Source organism: Solanum pennellii, chromosome 5, assembly GCF_001406875.1.
Source record: "Solanum pennellii chromosome 5, SPENNV200".
Lineage (NCBI taxonomy): Eukaryota > Viridiplantae > Streptophyta > Magnoliopsida > Solanales > Solanaceae > Solanum > Solanum pennellii.
In genome coordinates this window covers 72,955,080-72,972,238 of record NC_028641.1, presented here as the reverse complement: position 1 = coordinate 72,972,238, position 17,159 = coordinate 72,955,080, and the positions used below count along the sequence as shown (strand labels likewise).

Here is a 17,159-nt window from a genome sequence, read left to right as displayed (position 1 = left end):
ACCTAGTTGGACTGTATTTTTGAAAACTGGCACCAATGGTCAAATCCGCAAAAATTGTAAAAAGACCAATTAAGATTTTTCACAGAAAAAAAATTCTAAAACCTAATTAATCTCGAGATTTTAAAATCTAATCAATCTCGAGATTTCAAGTGTTGCTTATGTTTCCCTTTTGTTTTATCAATAATTTTGATGTTCTATGTTGTATGTTTTCTCATATCTTTTAAGAAAGTGTTGATTCAATCTCTGAAATTTATTTACGAAATAGTTTGAAAAATAACATCATGAACATTCAACATAAAAGAGAAAAGCAAAAGAAAACATCATGAAATTTGTTAGTTAACTAAATTAACTTTTAATACTTAGAGAAAAAAATCAATTTAATACTTAGAAAATTCATATCGAGTGAAGAAACAAATGTTGAGTTCTATATATATTGCAGTGGAAATTAAATTAAATTACAACTCAAGAGTTGCATAGTGTATAAAACAATTACAAGATTATGTATCTATGGTTCCTTACAAGAAAATGATTTTAAAAAAAAGGTACAAATTACAATATGTATGTCACCATGTATCATCTTTTATGGTGAATTTGTAATTACAATTTTTGTATATATATATATATATATGTATAATTTATGGGTCAGCCCCAACTTGTGTGGTTGGGCCAATTCCAACTTGTAACCAATGAGAGGGATTTTCAGAATTTTTATTCATATCCTTTAATTCACTTAGCTTAGCTAATTTCAATTTACTATCTGCTTCATCATCTTCTACATTTTGTATTGTACCATTTATAATGTTGTTGTTTTCATTAGTATTATTATTGTTGTTGTTGTTGTTGTTATTTATGGTTTCATCAAGGTAGTAGTTTTCACTACAACTATGTTCTTTTGCTTCATTAGGATTACTACTCCATGGATGCAAATGAATTTCTGTTGAAACCTCAAAGCTCAATGGATTCATAGGGTCTCGTCTGATTCGCGACATGTCATCGTGTGATATTGGCATGTTGAGATCTAATGTATCACTTGATTTTCTCAAGTTTGATCTTAGATTTATTTGATCCATATGTCCATTGAAATTAAATTTGGATGTTGAATCTGGGGAATTAGAGGTGATCCAATGGCACCTTTTATGCCCACCTAAAGCTTGTCCTGTGGAGAAAACTCTATGACATATTGAACATTCATGGATTTTTGATTTCCTCATGGATTTTGAACCTTGTAATGTGAATTGATCATCTTGTGTGATATTCATATCATTATCATCAATTAAACTATCATCTAGTTGATCTTGTTTGGCTGCATAACATCCTTTAACCTTTTTGTGACTTGCCCTATGTCCACCTAGGGCTTGATGAGAGTTAAAGACTTTCTTGCATGCTTTACATTCAAACAATCCTTTATTAGAAATCCCTTTAGCCTTGTTGTCAAAGGGTCTCACTAATGGTGTTAGATAGTTCATGGGGTTTCTAGCTCTCTCCTCCTCCTTGCTAGCCGAGGCACACGACTCCTCAGGCTCAACCAACGATAGGTCAACCTTCGCGTTGGCTAAATCAATAAGACATTTTGCAAGGACAAGATCTTCATCTTCACTTGATGGATAAGTTGAAGTAGTACTATTAATGGTTCCAATTTTTGTTCTTAATGACCTTTTCCTTTTAGACCATCCATAGCCTTTTCTTCCACCACTATTAATGTAGTCCTCGCCCTCTGAACAGGGCGAGGACACTAGGGACTCTGCGTCTTCTGAGCTACATTTTCCATGTTCAAGAAATGATTTCCAAGATGAGAATTCTTTCCCACAATTCTCACAAACTCTATTGCTTTTTTGTCTATTAGGGTTTGTTCTTAATTGATATAACCTCTTATTACCTCCCTTAACACCCCCTCCAAACTTATCTTCCCAATCACTAGCTGGATCATCATCATCTATGTTTGCACCTTCATCTCCAATTCCATGAGCTCTCATATGTCCACCTAAAGCTCTTCCACACACAAAACCTTTCTTGCAAACTCTACAATAATGCTTATAAATTGGTTGTTGTTGTTCTTGATCTATACAAGCCATGATGTTTTACTTCAAACATGAATGTGGATATAATGTTAGTTGAGAGAATGGAGAGATGGGGGGGATTGTGCATGCATTGGAGAGTTTGTTGTTCTTGTACTAGAAGTTGTTGTAAGGTTGGATGGTGAGAAAAAAATTAGTCCTAGTTTTTAGTTGGAGTAGTGGTTTGTGGAGAGAAGTTTAGAGGTAGAGAGAAAAATAGGAGTGTAAGTGAAAGTAGGGAGTGAGAGTTGACAAGTGGAAGGAGAGTAGTAAAGCCTATGGGAGTGAATATATTTACAAGTAAATAATTTTATCACAAACTTTTTATTTTTATCTCAAACAACCAAATGGATGGCACAAATAATAATATTTCTTCCTTTCTATTTGTAATTTTATGTTTTTAATTATAATATTCCGGATTGAAGAGACCATATGTAAATACATGCACATAAATATTATTAATTTTGAATTCCCTTTTCTTTCTTTTTTTTTTAGTTCTTTTAGTACATGTTCTTAAAAGATATTAAGAGTATAAATTCACACAATAATATTATTGTTTATAAGAGTAAAGACTAAGGACTAGTTCTAGTTAAGATTAAATATTTGTTTGCAATACATCACATTGAATGTTGAATTAAGAATTTTAAAAATCAATATAGAGATTTGTCTTGTTTAATTTAAAGTTATAAAATGTTCTTGATAAAAAAAAAAAGCAAACAATGTTTTTTTTTTTAAAAAAAATATAATGTTTAATAGGTGTTTTAAGTGAAATTAAAATTATAAATTCATTATTAACACCCGTATAATTGTAATGGAAAACCGATAAGAACTTCCCATATTGCAAAAAAAAAAAACATATTCTCTCCTTCCATTATTAATTCTCATATTTTCCATTTTTAAAGTCAAATTATAAAAATCTTGATTAACATTTTAGTATATATTTTTTCATTATATTAATATGTAAAAAATTGCATTGTATAGTACTTTTCGTATAGCTTTTGGATATCTAATTTCTTTTATTTAAAAAACCAAATAAGTGTAATCTAATTTAATTTTCAAAATAAATCAAATTGACTTTTAAAAAGCGCAATATGATAAATAATAATGAATGGAGAGATTATTACGAAAAGTAGAAGACCCAAATTATAAGCTACGAGGAGGTATTTCTTTCTACTTCATCCTTATATGAGTCAGGCACTATTTTATTAAATTTTTTTTAGACAATATTATACTATTTCTTTCGTCTATTTTTTTTTGTTCTATTATATTTTTTGAAAGTTAATTTGATTAATTTTTAAAGTAAAATATAGATTATATTAATATGATATTTTCAATAAAAAATTTAGCTACTAAAAAATTATATGAAAAGTATTATAAATTATAATTTTTTGCATATCAATATGATTAAAAAATATATCCTAAAATGTTAGTCAAATTTTTTATAATTTAACCCTAAAAATAAAAACCATAACAAACAATATTGGACAGAGAGAGACTAGACACAGTGAGCCCATTCAAGCACGAGCTCAATATTTGTTATTTTGTTTATCTCAATTTATCTAGGTAATTTATATTAATATTTCTGACATAATTTTTAAATAATATATGTTACATCTTTTATTTCAATTTATGTAGCATGTGCGAAATTTCGAGAGTTAATCACATTTTAATATGTTTTTCAAATATTTTCAATTGTTAATTATTGTGAATTTATAGAACTCTTAGCGCAATTTTCAAATAATATATATTACTCATTCAATCTCAATTTTACAGTACATATGAAATTTTGAAAGTTGGTTGAATTCTTAGTACTATTTACATAATTTTCAAATAATATATATTATCACACAATTCTGATTATGCAACACATGTGAAATTTTGAGAATTAATCAAATTTTTAGTATGATTTTGAATTTGAATTATTATAATTTTATATTTTTTTTTTGTAAATTTCAAATAACATATGTTAATCTCTGTCCCAATCTATGTGATAACATGCCAAATTTTGAGAGTCAACCAAATATTTAAAGGAAACTTAAAATAAATATATTATAATTAAAAAATATTTACCGATTATAACAATAACATTTTTTTCACCTAATCACTTTTAATACATGTATAATACAATTTTAATACATTTAACAAAGTATAATTTATTATTCAGATATAATACAAGTTTTATTGATGGATAATATAGTTATCACACATTTTTTATACAATTATAATACAATTTGTCAATTTCTTACCAAACAAGCATAATATATTTTTAAAGATGATTATGATAAATATATATTGCATACATAATTCACTTTTAATACATATAGTAGATTTAACATAGTGTTGCTATAAATGATAATAAATAAAAAAAATATCGCTAAAATCACTAATTATTTATATTGAAAAGTACCACTCCAAGTAATTTTTCTAATTTTTAATTTTTTAAAAAAAAATATTTTAGGTTGTTAATTATGGAAATTTATAATACAATTTTTTCATAATTTAAAAAAATAAGTTCCTTTCTTTATAAATCCTAAAAATAGACCTTTAGGCCTTAAGCTCCTCTTATACTCTCCTTTTCTTTTAATTTTAAAAATATGTTCCTTTTTCTGTAAATTCGAAAACATGATCCAAAGCTCCATTTCTATTCCTTTTTCACAAATTTTAAAAATAAGTTTCCTATAAGTAAATAATGGAACTTGACCTTAAGCTCCTCCTTTTCCCATTAGATATTGTTATACTTTTTTAAATACTATTTGTAATTTTATATTATTAATTCATTCCGGATCAAAAGAGTCCACATCCCCTAAATTCGCAGCATTCATAGGTATTTTTTCTCCTCTTCTTATCTTATTTCATTGATTTAATTATCTTTTTTGTATGAATTTGTGTTTTTTCACCTGTAGATTTGTACATTCTTGTGAAAATTTTCGATTTTTTTTAGTTTTAATTGGAGCTAATTACCTTCGCATTTCTGAGATCTAAAACTTTTGAATTGTGTTGATGTTTAATGTTTTATGATCTGGTGGCTTTGACATTTGAGTTTTCGGATCGGGTAGGTTAGGTTTTTTTGGATGACAAGGAAAATCTGGGTGCGCACGGAGTAATAGCTCCGCTCCTATGCAATAGCTCGCAAACTAGTTAATCCGCACTAGGTAAGCCTGGACAAGCTCGATTCAGAAGGTAAACCCTTGCTTTCGCTGGCAAGGGGTTTCAAACTTGAGACCACATGGAAGTCTCAAGCTCAAACCACTGGGTCACCCCGAATGTCCGGTAGGGTAGGGTTTTTGTCCAGATGATAGGAAAATAAAGTTGAATTTGTGCTGATGATTTGCAAATTGTTTACTGATTCTACGACTCTTGAAATTTGTGGTGATAATGAGAATATAAGATTAGTGTATTTCTTCCCTAAATTGGGTACATGTAAGTTTAGTTTATGCTTAAAACTCGGACACCGCAGCCACCCTAAAAGAAAACTATGCATAAACATTTTGTGACCTTAGATTTTAGGCTTCATTTGAGTAGTTAGTGTAGTTGTTGTTATAACAAGTACTTGCTTGTATTTGAATTGTACCAGTTGTAGTTAGCAATTCTAGGTCGAAGGTGCAGTATAGAAGTTCATGGGAGCCAGAATGATGAATAATCGATACACCATTTTTATTGCATAGTCTGTGTCCGGTAAGTCTATGTGAATCCCAAGAAATTTTAGTTCCATCGAGACAATTTCCTTCCAAGTTTATACCTTCACATCGACTCTCCATGACCATACTATCTCAAGTGACCTCTCAATTTATTGTTGACCTTTGGAGGAAGAAGTTCATGGAACCTCTCTTTCGAGGGCGCCTAGATAATGGAATGTTATTCCTTTGTAATGCTTGAAGTAAGTGAAGTCACAAAGTTGGCTGACTATGCTTCTCAAACCTAGAAACAGACTTATGAGGGACGACATCCTACCCTCCCGAGACCCTACTAGTGGGATTACACTGTGTATGGTGATGGTGGGGTTTGGGCCAACTTACGCTCACTTAGACTATTCCGCCAAATGATTAATGCTTCAATCAAACGGAAAGTATAAAAATAGCAATACAGAAGCACGAATAGGAGTATCCCCCACCTAGATCCATGGATCACTTGCCCAAACAAACGAAGGATCAAGTTTCCCTGTCATATCTAGATCCCTGGATCACATTCCTCCTATTGGATTTGCTACTACACTATAGGCATACTGCCTCAAGCTTGCGTGTATTAATAGATCCTGCTGACTGCTGTAACTTAAGTATAACCACCACCAATACCTGTTCTAGACAAACCATTTGGCTTATTATTATATATATACACAGCAATGGACACTAGTGCAGTGAATCGTGTAATCCAAGTTAAAAGATATGTATAGTAGTTCTAGCAGTCTCAACTCTCATATCACTTGTGCAATGAGGTTGATTTACCTCTTTTGACCGATAGTTGATTTACCTCTTTTAGCATTTAAAGGTTATGATGCATAAATATCAGAAGGGATATATATATCAACTTCATATTGTTATGTATTGTTGGAATGCCTGGATGCAATAGTTCCCATGTTCCCTTTAGTCGATCAATTCATTTTGTTACTGTCTTTAATATGTTCACCGGGTTTGAGTAGTTGCAATATATCAGATTTCTGTGCTTCTTCGCAGTAAAGATTTTCTATTGAAACAGTGAGGAGAAATGGCTTTGGGTGGAGGTGGACCGCAAAGGGGGACTGCAGCAGCAGCTGCTGCTAACCTACGTCGAAGGAAGACAGGAGGAGCAGGTGGAGTTGCAGGAGGAGCAGGTGGTACCATGCTCCAATTCTACACTGATGATTCCCCTGGACTGAAGATATCCCCGAATGTTGTGCTTGTAATGAGTATTGGCTTTTTAGGTTTTGTCGCAATCCTTCACGTCATGGGTAAGCTTTACTTTGTCCGCAGAGAGGGCTAGAGCCATCTCATTGCTGACTTTGGAAACTTTTGTTGGGCAACAGCTTTCTAGTGAAAGGAAAACTGACATTGTAGATTTGTTTTCTTGTTTGTTTTCCTATGCAATGAAGTTTATAGAAAAGTTCTCATAGTTATGAGTCAAAACTGTTTCTTGTGCCATCTATGTTCCAATGTCTTCTAATGAATAGGACGCCGCCAAATTCCAGTTTCTTAGACTATGAATGCAATTATAACTTTAGCTGAGATGTTTTTGCTTTGCTAAAACAGGCGGGGCCCGAGACTGCGTAAGTCCCATGGATCTGCCAGGTCTAATCTTATGTATATTCAGTTTTATAGTTTTATTATTAATAAGCAAAATTAAACCGTTTAAAGATTTATGTTTTTTATTTGAATAAGTATTAATTATTAATAGTAAAGAAAAAAATATTATGATTACTATTTGAGAAATATCAAGCAAAAAAAGTTATAAAAAATAAATTAAAAATGCTCCGTCATACATTTTTACGTTCAGGATTTACGTTTTTATAATCAAAGCTTATGCCTTTAAGATTTGAGCCTTGTAGATCTAACTCTTTCATTTATGCCTCAGAGCGTTTTTGATAGCTCCGCCCAGAAACTCAAACACTGATTATATATATTGGGGATGTTTTAGTCTTAAAAAATTATTTTTCTATTTTATTTTTTTAAAAAAGCAGAAACTTTTCACTTCTCGCCGCCAACAGCAATGTCATGCTCTTTGTTGGAAAACAAAATTCCATATTAGCTTTGAATGACAGATACCCCACTCATAATATCAATTTTATCCTTGATATTTTAATTTTTCATCTCTACAATATCTTTTTATATCATACATAATATTTTTTTTCTTATTTTATGTACTAAATTTTTTTATATAGGTTCAATTTGTTATATAATACGCGAATAATTCATTTTTACTTATCATATTTTGATCAGATACACTCATTAAAAAATAATTATTGCTATAGATATTTTATTAAATTATTCCTATCAAATGTTATCTTGAAAAATATTTATTTCATCAAAAATAATAAGTATAAATGAAAAAAATATATTTTAAAAATAAGTGACTATTATAAAATGTCATTAGTTTGCCAAAAGTGTTCGAGACTACGTGTCATGGATTCATTGGCCACAGTGATGTGGCCTCCTCCACGTATAATAAATCAAAGCTTTATAGTCCAACTTAATAGAATATCTATTAAACAAACGCGTCAAAATACTTCTCATCCATTTTCCTTCCAGATCGGAGAATCCATTTTCCCTAATTCTCAGCATTCTTAAGGTATTTTTCTCCTTTTCTAACTTCATTTTGATTAATTTTTTTTTCATTTTTTGTATGAATTTGTCTTCTTACCTGCAGATTTAATTAGATTTGTACTGATTTTTGCTTGTGAATTTTTAAAATTTTCATTGGAGCAAGTTTATGTAATTGATTTGTTAACAAAAAGTGAATTTCGCATGTGTTGAGATCTGAAATCGGAAGGATCTAAACTTTTGAGTTTTGAATTGTGTTGATGTTTTATGATCTGATGGCTTTTACAATTTGATCTCTCGGGTTCAGATTTAGCAAGTTTTCGGAATTTTTTTGAAATCGCGATGTGAATTTATGGCGATGATTTGCGATTTGTGCAATGATTCTACATGTAAGTTTAATTTGAAGTCAAACATTTTGTGATAGTCTTGTGGATTCATTGGCTAGTTAGTGTAGTGGCGGATCTAGGATTTCATTGAGGGTTTTGATAAATTAGAATGCAATGATTTGAACTTGGAACAGAATCTAAATTAGTCTTTAGTTTTGTATATATACATAAAAGGCTTAACACTCTTGGCCACCTTTAGAATTTGCTTCTGAGATCAAGCACTTGCTCGAATGTAGCGGTCGTTTACCCCTTTCAATGAGAATTTCTGTTAAAACTGGATGCACTGTATTTGAGTTGTACTAGTCTTATAAAGGTAGTTATCAATTCTGGGCTGAAGGTGCAGTATAGCAAGTTAGCAGGGGCTAGAATGATGAATAAACTATACATCATTTTTGTTATATGTACCTTTATCTTGTCTTGAAAATATATTCAAATGAACTTGTACTAGATGGGGGTTCATAAGCTTAGTGTTTTTGGAAAATAGGGGGATGGGGCAGGCACCCTCGTGTTGCAATTGTATGGTTTAGTTTGATATTAGCGAAAACTTGTTATTTGCTTTGATGGCTTGGTGAGGGTGGTTTGAAACAAGTGTGGACATATTCAGGATTCACCATCTCTTTTGGTATACAATTTTGTGAAGAGGTTTCAACAAGTGAAATGAGCAGAAGTGGTGTGGTTTGACCATAGAAGGACATGAAAAAGAAATGAACACTTTAGGGCGGGCTAAAAAATGGAAATAAAAAAAAATGAGCGAATAGAGTCTCCTTGTTTCTTTGCAAGCCGTCTGATTCTCCTGAGCATTTATGTATCATCTTTTACCCTGGCTCAATCATGTCTTTCCTTTTCTTTGTACGTCTCAATGTTGCATTATAATGTTGAATAGTTAATATTTAGTAGTACCACCTTCCACCTGTGGAATTACATTGGTATGTTGTTCTATAGTTTGTAATTCCTAAAGATCTGTATCAAGTGAATAATTCAAAATTCTGTTATTTCACAATTTGTTTAATGTTGTCTGACTAATATCTTAAATAATACCCCGTTTGTTCCAATCGTGTAGCCTGATTTGACTTTGATGGTTGAGTTGGTGATGCATAAATATAGGAAGATATATGTTGAAATGGCTGGATGTAATAGTTACAGTGTTCCCTTTAGTTGATCAATTTTGCTATTGTTTGATTGTATGTTGTCTTTAAAATGTTCACTGTGTGTTGAGGACTTGCAAAAGATCTCTGTGATTCTTCCCACTGAGGATTTTCTATTTAATACATTGAAACAGTGACTAGAAATGGCTTTGGGTGGAGGTGGACCACAAAGAGGGACTGCAGCAGCAGCAGCTGCTAACCTACGTCGAAGGAAGACAGGAGGAGCAGGTGGAGCTGCAGGAGGAGCAGGTGGTACCATGCTTCAATTCTACACTGATGATTCCCCCGGACTCAAGATATCCCCCAATGTTGTGCTTGTGATGAGTATTGGCTTCATAGCCTTTGTTGCGATCCTTCACGTCATGGGTAAGCTCTACTTTGTCCGCAGAGAGGGCTAGAGACCGTTGCTGAGTTGGGAATTTTTTGTTGGACAACATCTTTCATCGTTTAAGGAAAAACTGACATTGTAGCTTTATTTTCTTGTTTGTTTGTCTAATGCTATTAAGTCTATAGAAAAGTTTTCTAGTTACGAGTTGATTTTTTCTTGTTCTATCTGTGTTCCAACACCTTCTAATGAACAAGAAGGTGCCAAATTCTAGTTTCTTCGACCGTGAATGGAATCATGTCGCAATTATAGCTTTAACAGAAATGATTCTGCTTTGCTCGCTGTATGATGCTTACGAATAGCTAGTTCTTCCTTTTTGTGTACACCTTTTATGACCTGAGACTTCTCCACTGCTCGCTAACAACTTTGGAATTAGATAATAACAAGAAATACATGCACCCATATTCTAGCTCACTTCTGACCTTTTATTGGCTACTTTAAAAAATTAAAATAAAAGACAACAAATCGGAAACAACTTACCAAATAATATCTTAGCTGATTTTTTAAAATGTAATTATGATGTATTGAAAATTATCACCAAAAATTAACTGCAGAGTCGAACTCGATCACGGAAATTGGTTACCTAGGGAAAACCCCAGCTTGATAAGCCTCTTTTTTCTGGTTCGCCTCTCAAAAACTTCAAGGCACACTGCACAGATTAAACTTTTAAGTAACGAATTCGTAACACCTTATTTTATATATACTGCAGAGTTTTGATGTTAGCACTTAACCACATTCATACATACTCTATTAACACCAGAAACATCCATGGAGCAGCCAAACACACTAGTTCAGAGATAAAGTAGCCAGAAAAGTTGCATTCGCATATGCATATTAATAAAAAAGAAAGAGCTTCATGCGAAGCTCCGGGGATCTTTTCGTTCTTCAGCACTTACGTCAACAACACATTTATGACCAAAATCTCATAAACTTACTCCCTCAGCCATATCTCAAGCTTACTTGTGATTAGCACCCATCGTCACTTCCCTATGATGAGAATTCTTGGTCATCAGCTTCAGGAGGGAGAATGTACATGCCAAGGCCGTACATCTCGGGTTCAAATGTGGGGTCTTTAGCTTTGATCTTCTCTATGGCCAGCTTCACCCCATTTCCCATGTAAGGAGCAGCATACTCCATAAGCTCCTGTCTGTACAGGGAGGAAGCCTTGTATTTCTGGATAGCAGCAGGAGCAGCCTCCTCCAATTCCCTTCTCAGCTCGGAGATAGTTTGGTGAAGGATCGTCTGGACCAGCAAAATGGAGTCCTTCTCACCAGTTAGAGCAGTTATCTTGTTTGCAGCCCCGGCCAACTCATGCTCAAGTCTCTCCTTCTCCTTCTTAGAGTCCTCGAGCTTCCGACTGACTTTAGCCAACTTATCTTTCAAAGAAGAGGTCATCTTTTCCATGTCATCCCTCACTTTTGCCTCCTCATCATACTTGTCAGTGACTAATAGAAGGCGTTCTGACAGGAGACAAAAATAGTTGATGCCCTACAAAAGGGAGAAAAAGAGGTCAAGAAAGGAAACAGAAGAGAAAAGAAACAAAGTTGAAAGGAGAGGCTAACTTCATTAAGAAAAGAAAAGAAAAGAGAACTGACCTCGTAGAAGTGACGAAGCCCCTCTTCAGTGACCTCTTGATCCGTCTTGTTATTCACGACAACCCGCTCCCAAACTTCAATTGTTGAGTCCAGAAGATCGACAGGTGGAAGGCAAGGTTGCTCCTCCTCAATAGGCTGTGAGCTTGCAAGCAATGAGCTGCCTGACTTTGAGCCCATCGGGACTGAAGGAGTGGAGGTTGAAGGGACACCAGTAATGGGAACACTGCACGGCTTGGACTCCCCATATTTCTGTTCAGCAGTAGCAGCAGGTATATGAGCAGCATCACCGACAGGCTTGCTTGAGCTTGTAGTTTCAAGTACTGTTGCTCCATAGGCACAAGGCTGAGAGACTGAAACATGCTTTTCAATTTGCCCTCTGCCTTGAGCTTGGCGGGACAGAAGCTTCTCACATTGTCTTGCCAAAATTGCAGCAACCTCATCCTGCTCGAGTGAACAACTAGCAGGTACAGTTACTGCAAACAAACAAAAAAGTTCAGCAACATGAAAGGTTGGAAAGTAATAATTTCACTAGGTTGACTTAAAACACCAGCAAAGAAATGCACTCTATCAGCTGCAAACCATGATTGATGTTATCTGCTCTACACTTGGCAACTCATCAACTAGAACTTGATCATGTTCCTAAGGGTTGTGGTGAGCTAGGGCTCAAGAATCACTCCTGCCAGTTCATAGAGGTAGGTAGCAACTCCACAGGTAATGGATAAAACAAAAAATTTCCTCTCAAGCTGTGAATTGAAATGGCACTTGAGAATATTTTTATGAGATCTAATAACCAACCAAGATAATTCAAAGCTACTTGGCAAAAATAAACTCGAAAAGAAACACATATTTGCTGCCTATGATCCCACTAGGAAACTCTATGGAAAAGAAAACTCATGACATTGCTCAAATAGCTCAATGTCTAGCAGATGAAAAGAAAAAACTGAGACTGAGCTAATGTAATTGAGGCAAACTACATATCATCTTCACTCTTCACAAACTCTGTTAGCCCTATCATTGCTTTGGGGTATACATGCCCAAGATGGAAAATATACCTCTAATTTCTTCAGAAGTCAAGAGCTGTCATGTCCTAATCTATGGTTTAACCAAATTGAACGAGAGTAGTCCAAATAGGAGGAGAAGTCGGAAATCTACTGCATGGGGCAGATGCTTTTAGATACTGAGTCTGGTATGGAGTTCGAAGATAATATTCTACATGAAAAAAATCATGTCATCTTGCAACCATCTTGAGAGTACACAAAGTTAATCAAAGGAAAAGATGAAGAAGCAAACTTGTCAGAAGCCAGGAAACAGAGGTGCAAACAGATGATGGAACAATCACAAACACATAAAGCAGCCAAAGAAATGAATAAAATGAAGAGAACTGCAGAATTCAACAAAGAAGCTTAAACCGTACCTTAGCTGATAGATATAGGCAGACGAGAAAAGGGTTAGAATTCAACAAAGAAGCTTAAACCGTACCTTTAGCTGATAGATATAGGCAGACAAGAAAAGGGCAAGTGTAAAATCAAATGGAATGAAGGTAAGCAGAAAACACAGAAGGAGGAAGCTGGAAGTTGCATGCACAAGACAAAAAACTCTCCTTGAGAAACCAAGAAGCGGGTGCTAATGTTTATATGAGGAGAGGATGTATCACCAAAAAGGAAGCAATGTATCCCCCTTATTTTTCGGCCAACACACGTCACACGTCATAAAACAAATGAGCACAACATTGACTTGCTTAACATTCTACCATGAACAAATCCAAGCTTATGAAGTTAGGACAACATCTGATAGTATAATAGACAGAGTGAGCTATCTCATATACAAATCCTAACCAAAGATGGATAGGTCATGAATAACTTCTTTTAGTAACATAGTTGTTCATCGATAAAAGCTACCAACTATCGGTAAGATGGCAAAACTTAGCTTTGGGCAACAGGTACAATTTACGAATAGCAAATAGTATAGACAGAAGCAAGGGCTCATAACTTGAGGACACACTCTTCAAAGGAACTCTTCTTACCATCTCCTCCAATTGCTCTCTCAAATTCATTCCTACTAATGCCAAGTCTAATTTAGGCATTGAAGAATAACCCTTGATATTGCTGGGATCTCATTGCAATTTTTTCTCCCATTTTCCCTGGCAATGAGGCAATCTCAAAGCAACATTTTACAGCTCATTCTTTCTGACCTATGAGCTAACGAACTATTTCGACCAAAACTACTTTATAGCGGTAGCAGGTTTGCTAACAGCTCCATTCCAACATAGCAATGATGCATTGCGCCACAGCTGCAGTAATCAGAGGACGACAAAATGGCAGGTAAGGCTACAGCCTCTTTTAACAACAGTGATGTTACAGGGAGCGAGATGAATAACATAATTAGTCACATTGTTTTACATTACTTTCCTATTTTCATTTTGTACCTTTCTCTACCTCAGTAATCTGTTCCTCATCAAACAGGAACTGCAGATCATTGGACAGTGGCTCACTTGCTCCCTCTTACTCCGAGCACGATGGTAAATGAAGAATGTAAGCATTCCAGCAAACAAAGCAAAACTGCTGAAATAATTGGAAGAGGAACTTGTACTCAACTTAACCCCAAATACATTCCCGTAAAGTGAAATCCATACTGAGCAATTAGAAAACTATACAGCAAAGCTAGAAGGAGGCAACATAATAGAATCCACTAACATAAACTTGCTAAACTGAATTGATTTTAATTTCACTTCTTAACATAGAGTCAGACCTCTAGCAAATAATGTCAATCATAATAAATCAATCATGGAGCAAACATTCATTAACACGAATACACGATCATAGCTATACGAAGCACATAGCTTAAACTTTGAACATCAACAAAAAACTTACCAAATCCCGGTGCCGAGACGGTTGATTGTGGTGGTGAAGAAGTTGATACAAATGCTTTTCCAGAGAGAGAAGAAGTTGAAGTGGCTGATACCGTAGTAGTAATTTCCGAAACCGAAGACGGTGAAGTGACTGATGATAGTGAATCCGCAAAACAATTGTTTGTAATAGTCGGTCCTAAAGATGACGAAACCACAGTTGATGAGCTCGCATTCGAAAACCAAGGTACTGCATAAAAAAAACTATGAGTTAGTACTTAGTAGTAGTAGAATCGCAAGGTTTTTCAGATACCGATTGACGAAGGCGCTGAATAAAAACTGAAAAGTGTGACAGACAGTTATAGGAAGACACAGTACAACTTACAAGTAGAGTTATCAGTTGAAGCGAAACTAGTTCCGAGCAACCACGAAGGAACTGTAGCCGATAGTCCAGGAACTGTATCACCGGCAACCGGCGAGGAAGAGCCGGAATCAGTAGATGAAAATCCGAACTTCATCGGAGAAGAAGAAGGAGTGATAGTGTTAAAATTTGAAAATGAAAATGGTGAAGAAGCCTTTTGCCTTTCCATATTGTTTTTCTTATTTCTGACATTAATGCTGCGTGTTTACCTTTACTTTTTTTGCCCAAGGGAGTGGAAAGGTTAAAGAATGGACCGAAAATGATTTTAACTTTTTGGTTCCTTAGGAAGGAAGATTGGTGTAAACACCGGTGCGAGATAAGTTACCCGTATTAAATAGCCTTTCTCATTTTTACTCTTTTTTTATTATTTATATGTTTTTTTTTTTTGTTTTTTTTTATAATATCAATACTGTTATAAAATCAAGCTTATAAGAATATAATATAAAGAGAAGAAGACAAGAGAAATAGATAGAAGAAGATAAAGTTTCTTCTTATTCAAGTATATGTAAGTCTTATTTGTATATCATATAATAGTGAATGAACAGTCCTATTTATAGGTTGAGAAATCACTCCAAAAGTAACCATATTAAGTATCATAATAAATAGATACATTCTTATCCAAAAAGGTTCATGAAACCTACTGAATATGGATGGTTGTTCATGTACTAATTTTATGGACTATTCACTCATTCAATTGATTTATAACAAATACACATTTTTGAAAATATATATTTGTTCAATATAGAAAAATTAAATAATTGATTCATTTGATAGGTTAAATTAGTTAATAGAATAAATTAATTCATGTTTATTTATTGAAAGTTTGATTTCAAGAGTACCGACTAAGAGTATAATGGTAAACTAGTCTGATTTTTTAAGAAGCGGAAAAATTTAATATCATGGCATATAAATTAAAAAAAAGCGATAACAACTCAAATAAATTCGATATTGATAAGTAAAATTAAGCATTTTGAATATATTAAATTTCATTTAGTATGTCTACAAGAACCTTCTAGAAATAAAATATGAGTCGTTTGATAAGGCGTATAAGAATAATGTTGAATAGAGTAATTAATAATGTTTTTATTAATTACGTTTGCGTTAGCTATACTTCTATTAATTATACATAGAAATTCTTTTTGCATTGTTTATTTGAAGTATTAAAAATTGCATACATTATGTAAAAAATTAATTTATAAAAATATTATCCTCCACAATTATAGTGAAAAAGATATAAAAAGGGTTTTGAGGGCTAAATTGAATTTTAATCATGCTAATGCATGCATTAGATCTCTTGCATTACTAATACCTAAAAAATAATTATATGAGAAATACATACCTTAATATACAATAGAGTGTAATAGTTATACATAAGTTGAAAAAAGTGTATCAAACAAAGCACTATTATACACAAAATTAATATACTCATTATACACAAAAGGGACACTTGGTATTAAGCTTGTAAGTGGGCTGGACCAGATCAGTGGATTCTGGCCCATTAAAAAATCTACCAGTCTCCAAACTGGGCTGGTTCGATCCGGAAAAAACTGTCCGGATCGATTCACAACCCATCAGCCCAAAATTTTAGGCTAACTGGGTTGGGTTGTGGCCCATGTCTTAATGGGCTGGACCATTCTTTTTAAATCGAACACATATTAATTTGAAAGTTTGAATCTATTATAAATATAGTGTATATCTATTTAATTATAAAATAAAGGATAACTTTAAAGTAGAAAGTCGAAATTGGATTCGTGGAAGTTGAAAGTTAAATGAGTACTTATACTATATAGTATATACTTAAAATGTATATCAAATTCTTCTATTATATAGTATTTATATAATGGAATACTTATATTATATAATATATTAAGTGAAAATTAATGAATATAGAAAAAATAAGTTTCATAATCAACTTTTTATATTGATTGTGCATGTCTGTTTTACTCTAATACGTTTAGAGTAATAATATTTACTTATATATTAAACGCAACAAAATAAGTAAAAATACACTTATGTTATTGATAAACATCTTCCTTTCTATCCAACACACCCTTTAAAAACTATTTTTAAATTCTACTTTTATATATATATATATATA

General features: G+C 33.3%; 4 protein-coding genes across 5 annotated transcripts; 2 read left to right on the top strand and 2 right to left on the bottom strand.

Annotated features, from left to right (window-relative positions):
- Positions 1-433: 433 nt before the first annotated feature.
- On the bottom strand, positions 434-2,152 carry LOC107019750 (zinc finger protein ZAT4-like). The gene has a single exon (XM_015220126.2). The coding sequence runs from the start codon at positions 2,070-2,072 to the stop codon at positions 636-638; it is 1,437 nt and encodes a 478-aa protein (XP_015075612.1). The 5' UTR covers positions 2,073-2,152; the 3' UTR covers positions 434-635.
- A 2,491-nt stretch (positions 2,153-4,643) lies between these two features.
- LOC107018865 (protein transport protein Sec61 subunit beta-like) lies at positions 4,644-7,252 on the top strand. Of its 2 annotated transcripts, none has more exons than XM_015219449.1 (2): positions 4,644-4,878; positions 6,747-7,252. In XM_015219449.1, exon 2 carries the CDS (start codon positions 6,756-6,758, stop codon positions 7,008-7,010), a length of 255 nt encoding a protein of 84 aa, XP_015074935.1. In that variant the 5' UTR covers positions 4,644-4,878; positions 6,747-6,755; the 3' UTR covers positions 7,011-7,252. The 2 variants fall into 2 exon arrangements, with proteins under 2 accessions (XP_015074935.1, XP_015074936.1); XM_015219450.2 differs by having other exon boundaries at positions 4,764-4,878; positions 6,725-7,252.
- A 911-nt stretch (positions 7,253-8,163) lies between these two features.
- Positions 8,164-10,464, top strand: LOC107018450 (protein transport protein Sec61 subunit beta-like). Its single transcript, XM_015218933.2, has 2 exons — positions 8,164-8,312; positions 9,950-10,464. Exon 2 carries the CDS (start codon positions 9,959-9,961, stop codon positions 10,211-10,213), a length of 255 nt encoding a protein of 84 aa, XP_015074419.1. The 5' UTR covers positions 8,164-8,312; positions 9,950-9,958; the 3' UTR covers positions 10,214-10,464.
- Positions 10,465-10,858: 394 nt separating this feature from the next.
- Positions 10,859-15,378, bottom strand: LOC107018914 (flocculation protein FLO11-like). Its single transcript, XM_015219506.2, has 4 exons — positions 15,026-15,378; positions 14,666-14,890; positions 11,796-12,268; positions 10,859-11,688 (listed from the first exon to the last, which is right to left on the bottom strand). The coding sequence occupies exons 1-4, from the start codon at positions 15,228-15,230 to the stop codon at positions 11,188-11,190; spliced, it is 1,404 nt and encodes a 467-aa protein (XP_015074992.1). The 5' UTR covers positions 15,231-15,378; the 3' UTR covers positions 10,859-11,187.
- Between the last annotated feature and the right edge of the window lie 1,781 nt (positions 15,379-17,159).

Excerpts from the sequence above, each read along its gene's own strand:
- LOC107019750 (XM_015220126.2), bottom strand. The coding sequence starts at position 2,072 with ATGGCTTGTATAGATCAAGAACAACAACAACCAATTTATAAGCATTAT.
- LOC107018865 (XM_015219449.1), top strand. The coding sequence starts at position 6,756 with ATGGCTTTGGGTGGAGGTGGACCGCAAAGGGGGACTGCAGCAGCAGCT.
- LOC107018450 (XM_015218933.2), top strand. The coding sequence starts at position 9,959 with ATGGCTTTGGGTGGAGGTGGACCACAAAGAGGGACTGCAGCAGCAGCA.
- LOC107018914 (XM_015219506.2), bottom strand. The coding sequence starts at position 15,230 with ATGGAAAGGCAAAAGGCTTCTTCACCATTTTCATTTTCAAATTTTAAC. Across the intron at positions 14,891-15,025 it reads TTCAACTGATAACTCTACTT|TACCTTGGTTTTCGAATGCG; the intron begins GTAAGTTGTACT and ends TTTTTTATGCAG. Across the intron at positions 12,269-14,665 it reads CGTCTCGGCACCGGGATTTG|TAACTGTACCTGCTAGTTGT; the intron begins GTAAGTTTTTTG and ends GTTTGTTTGCAG.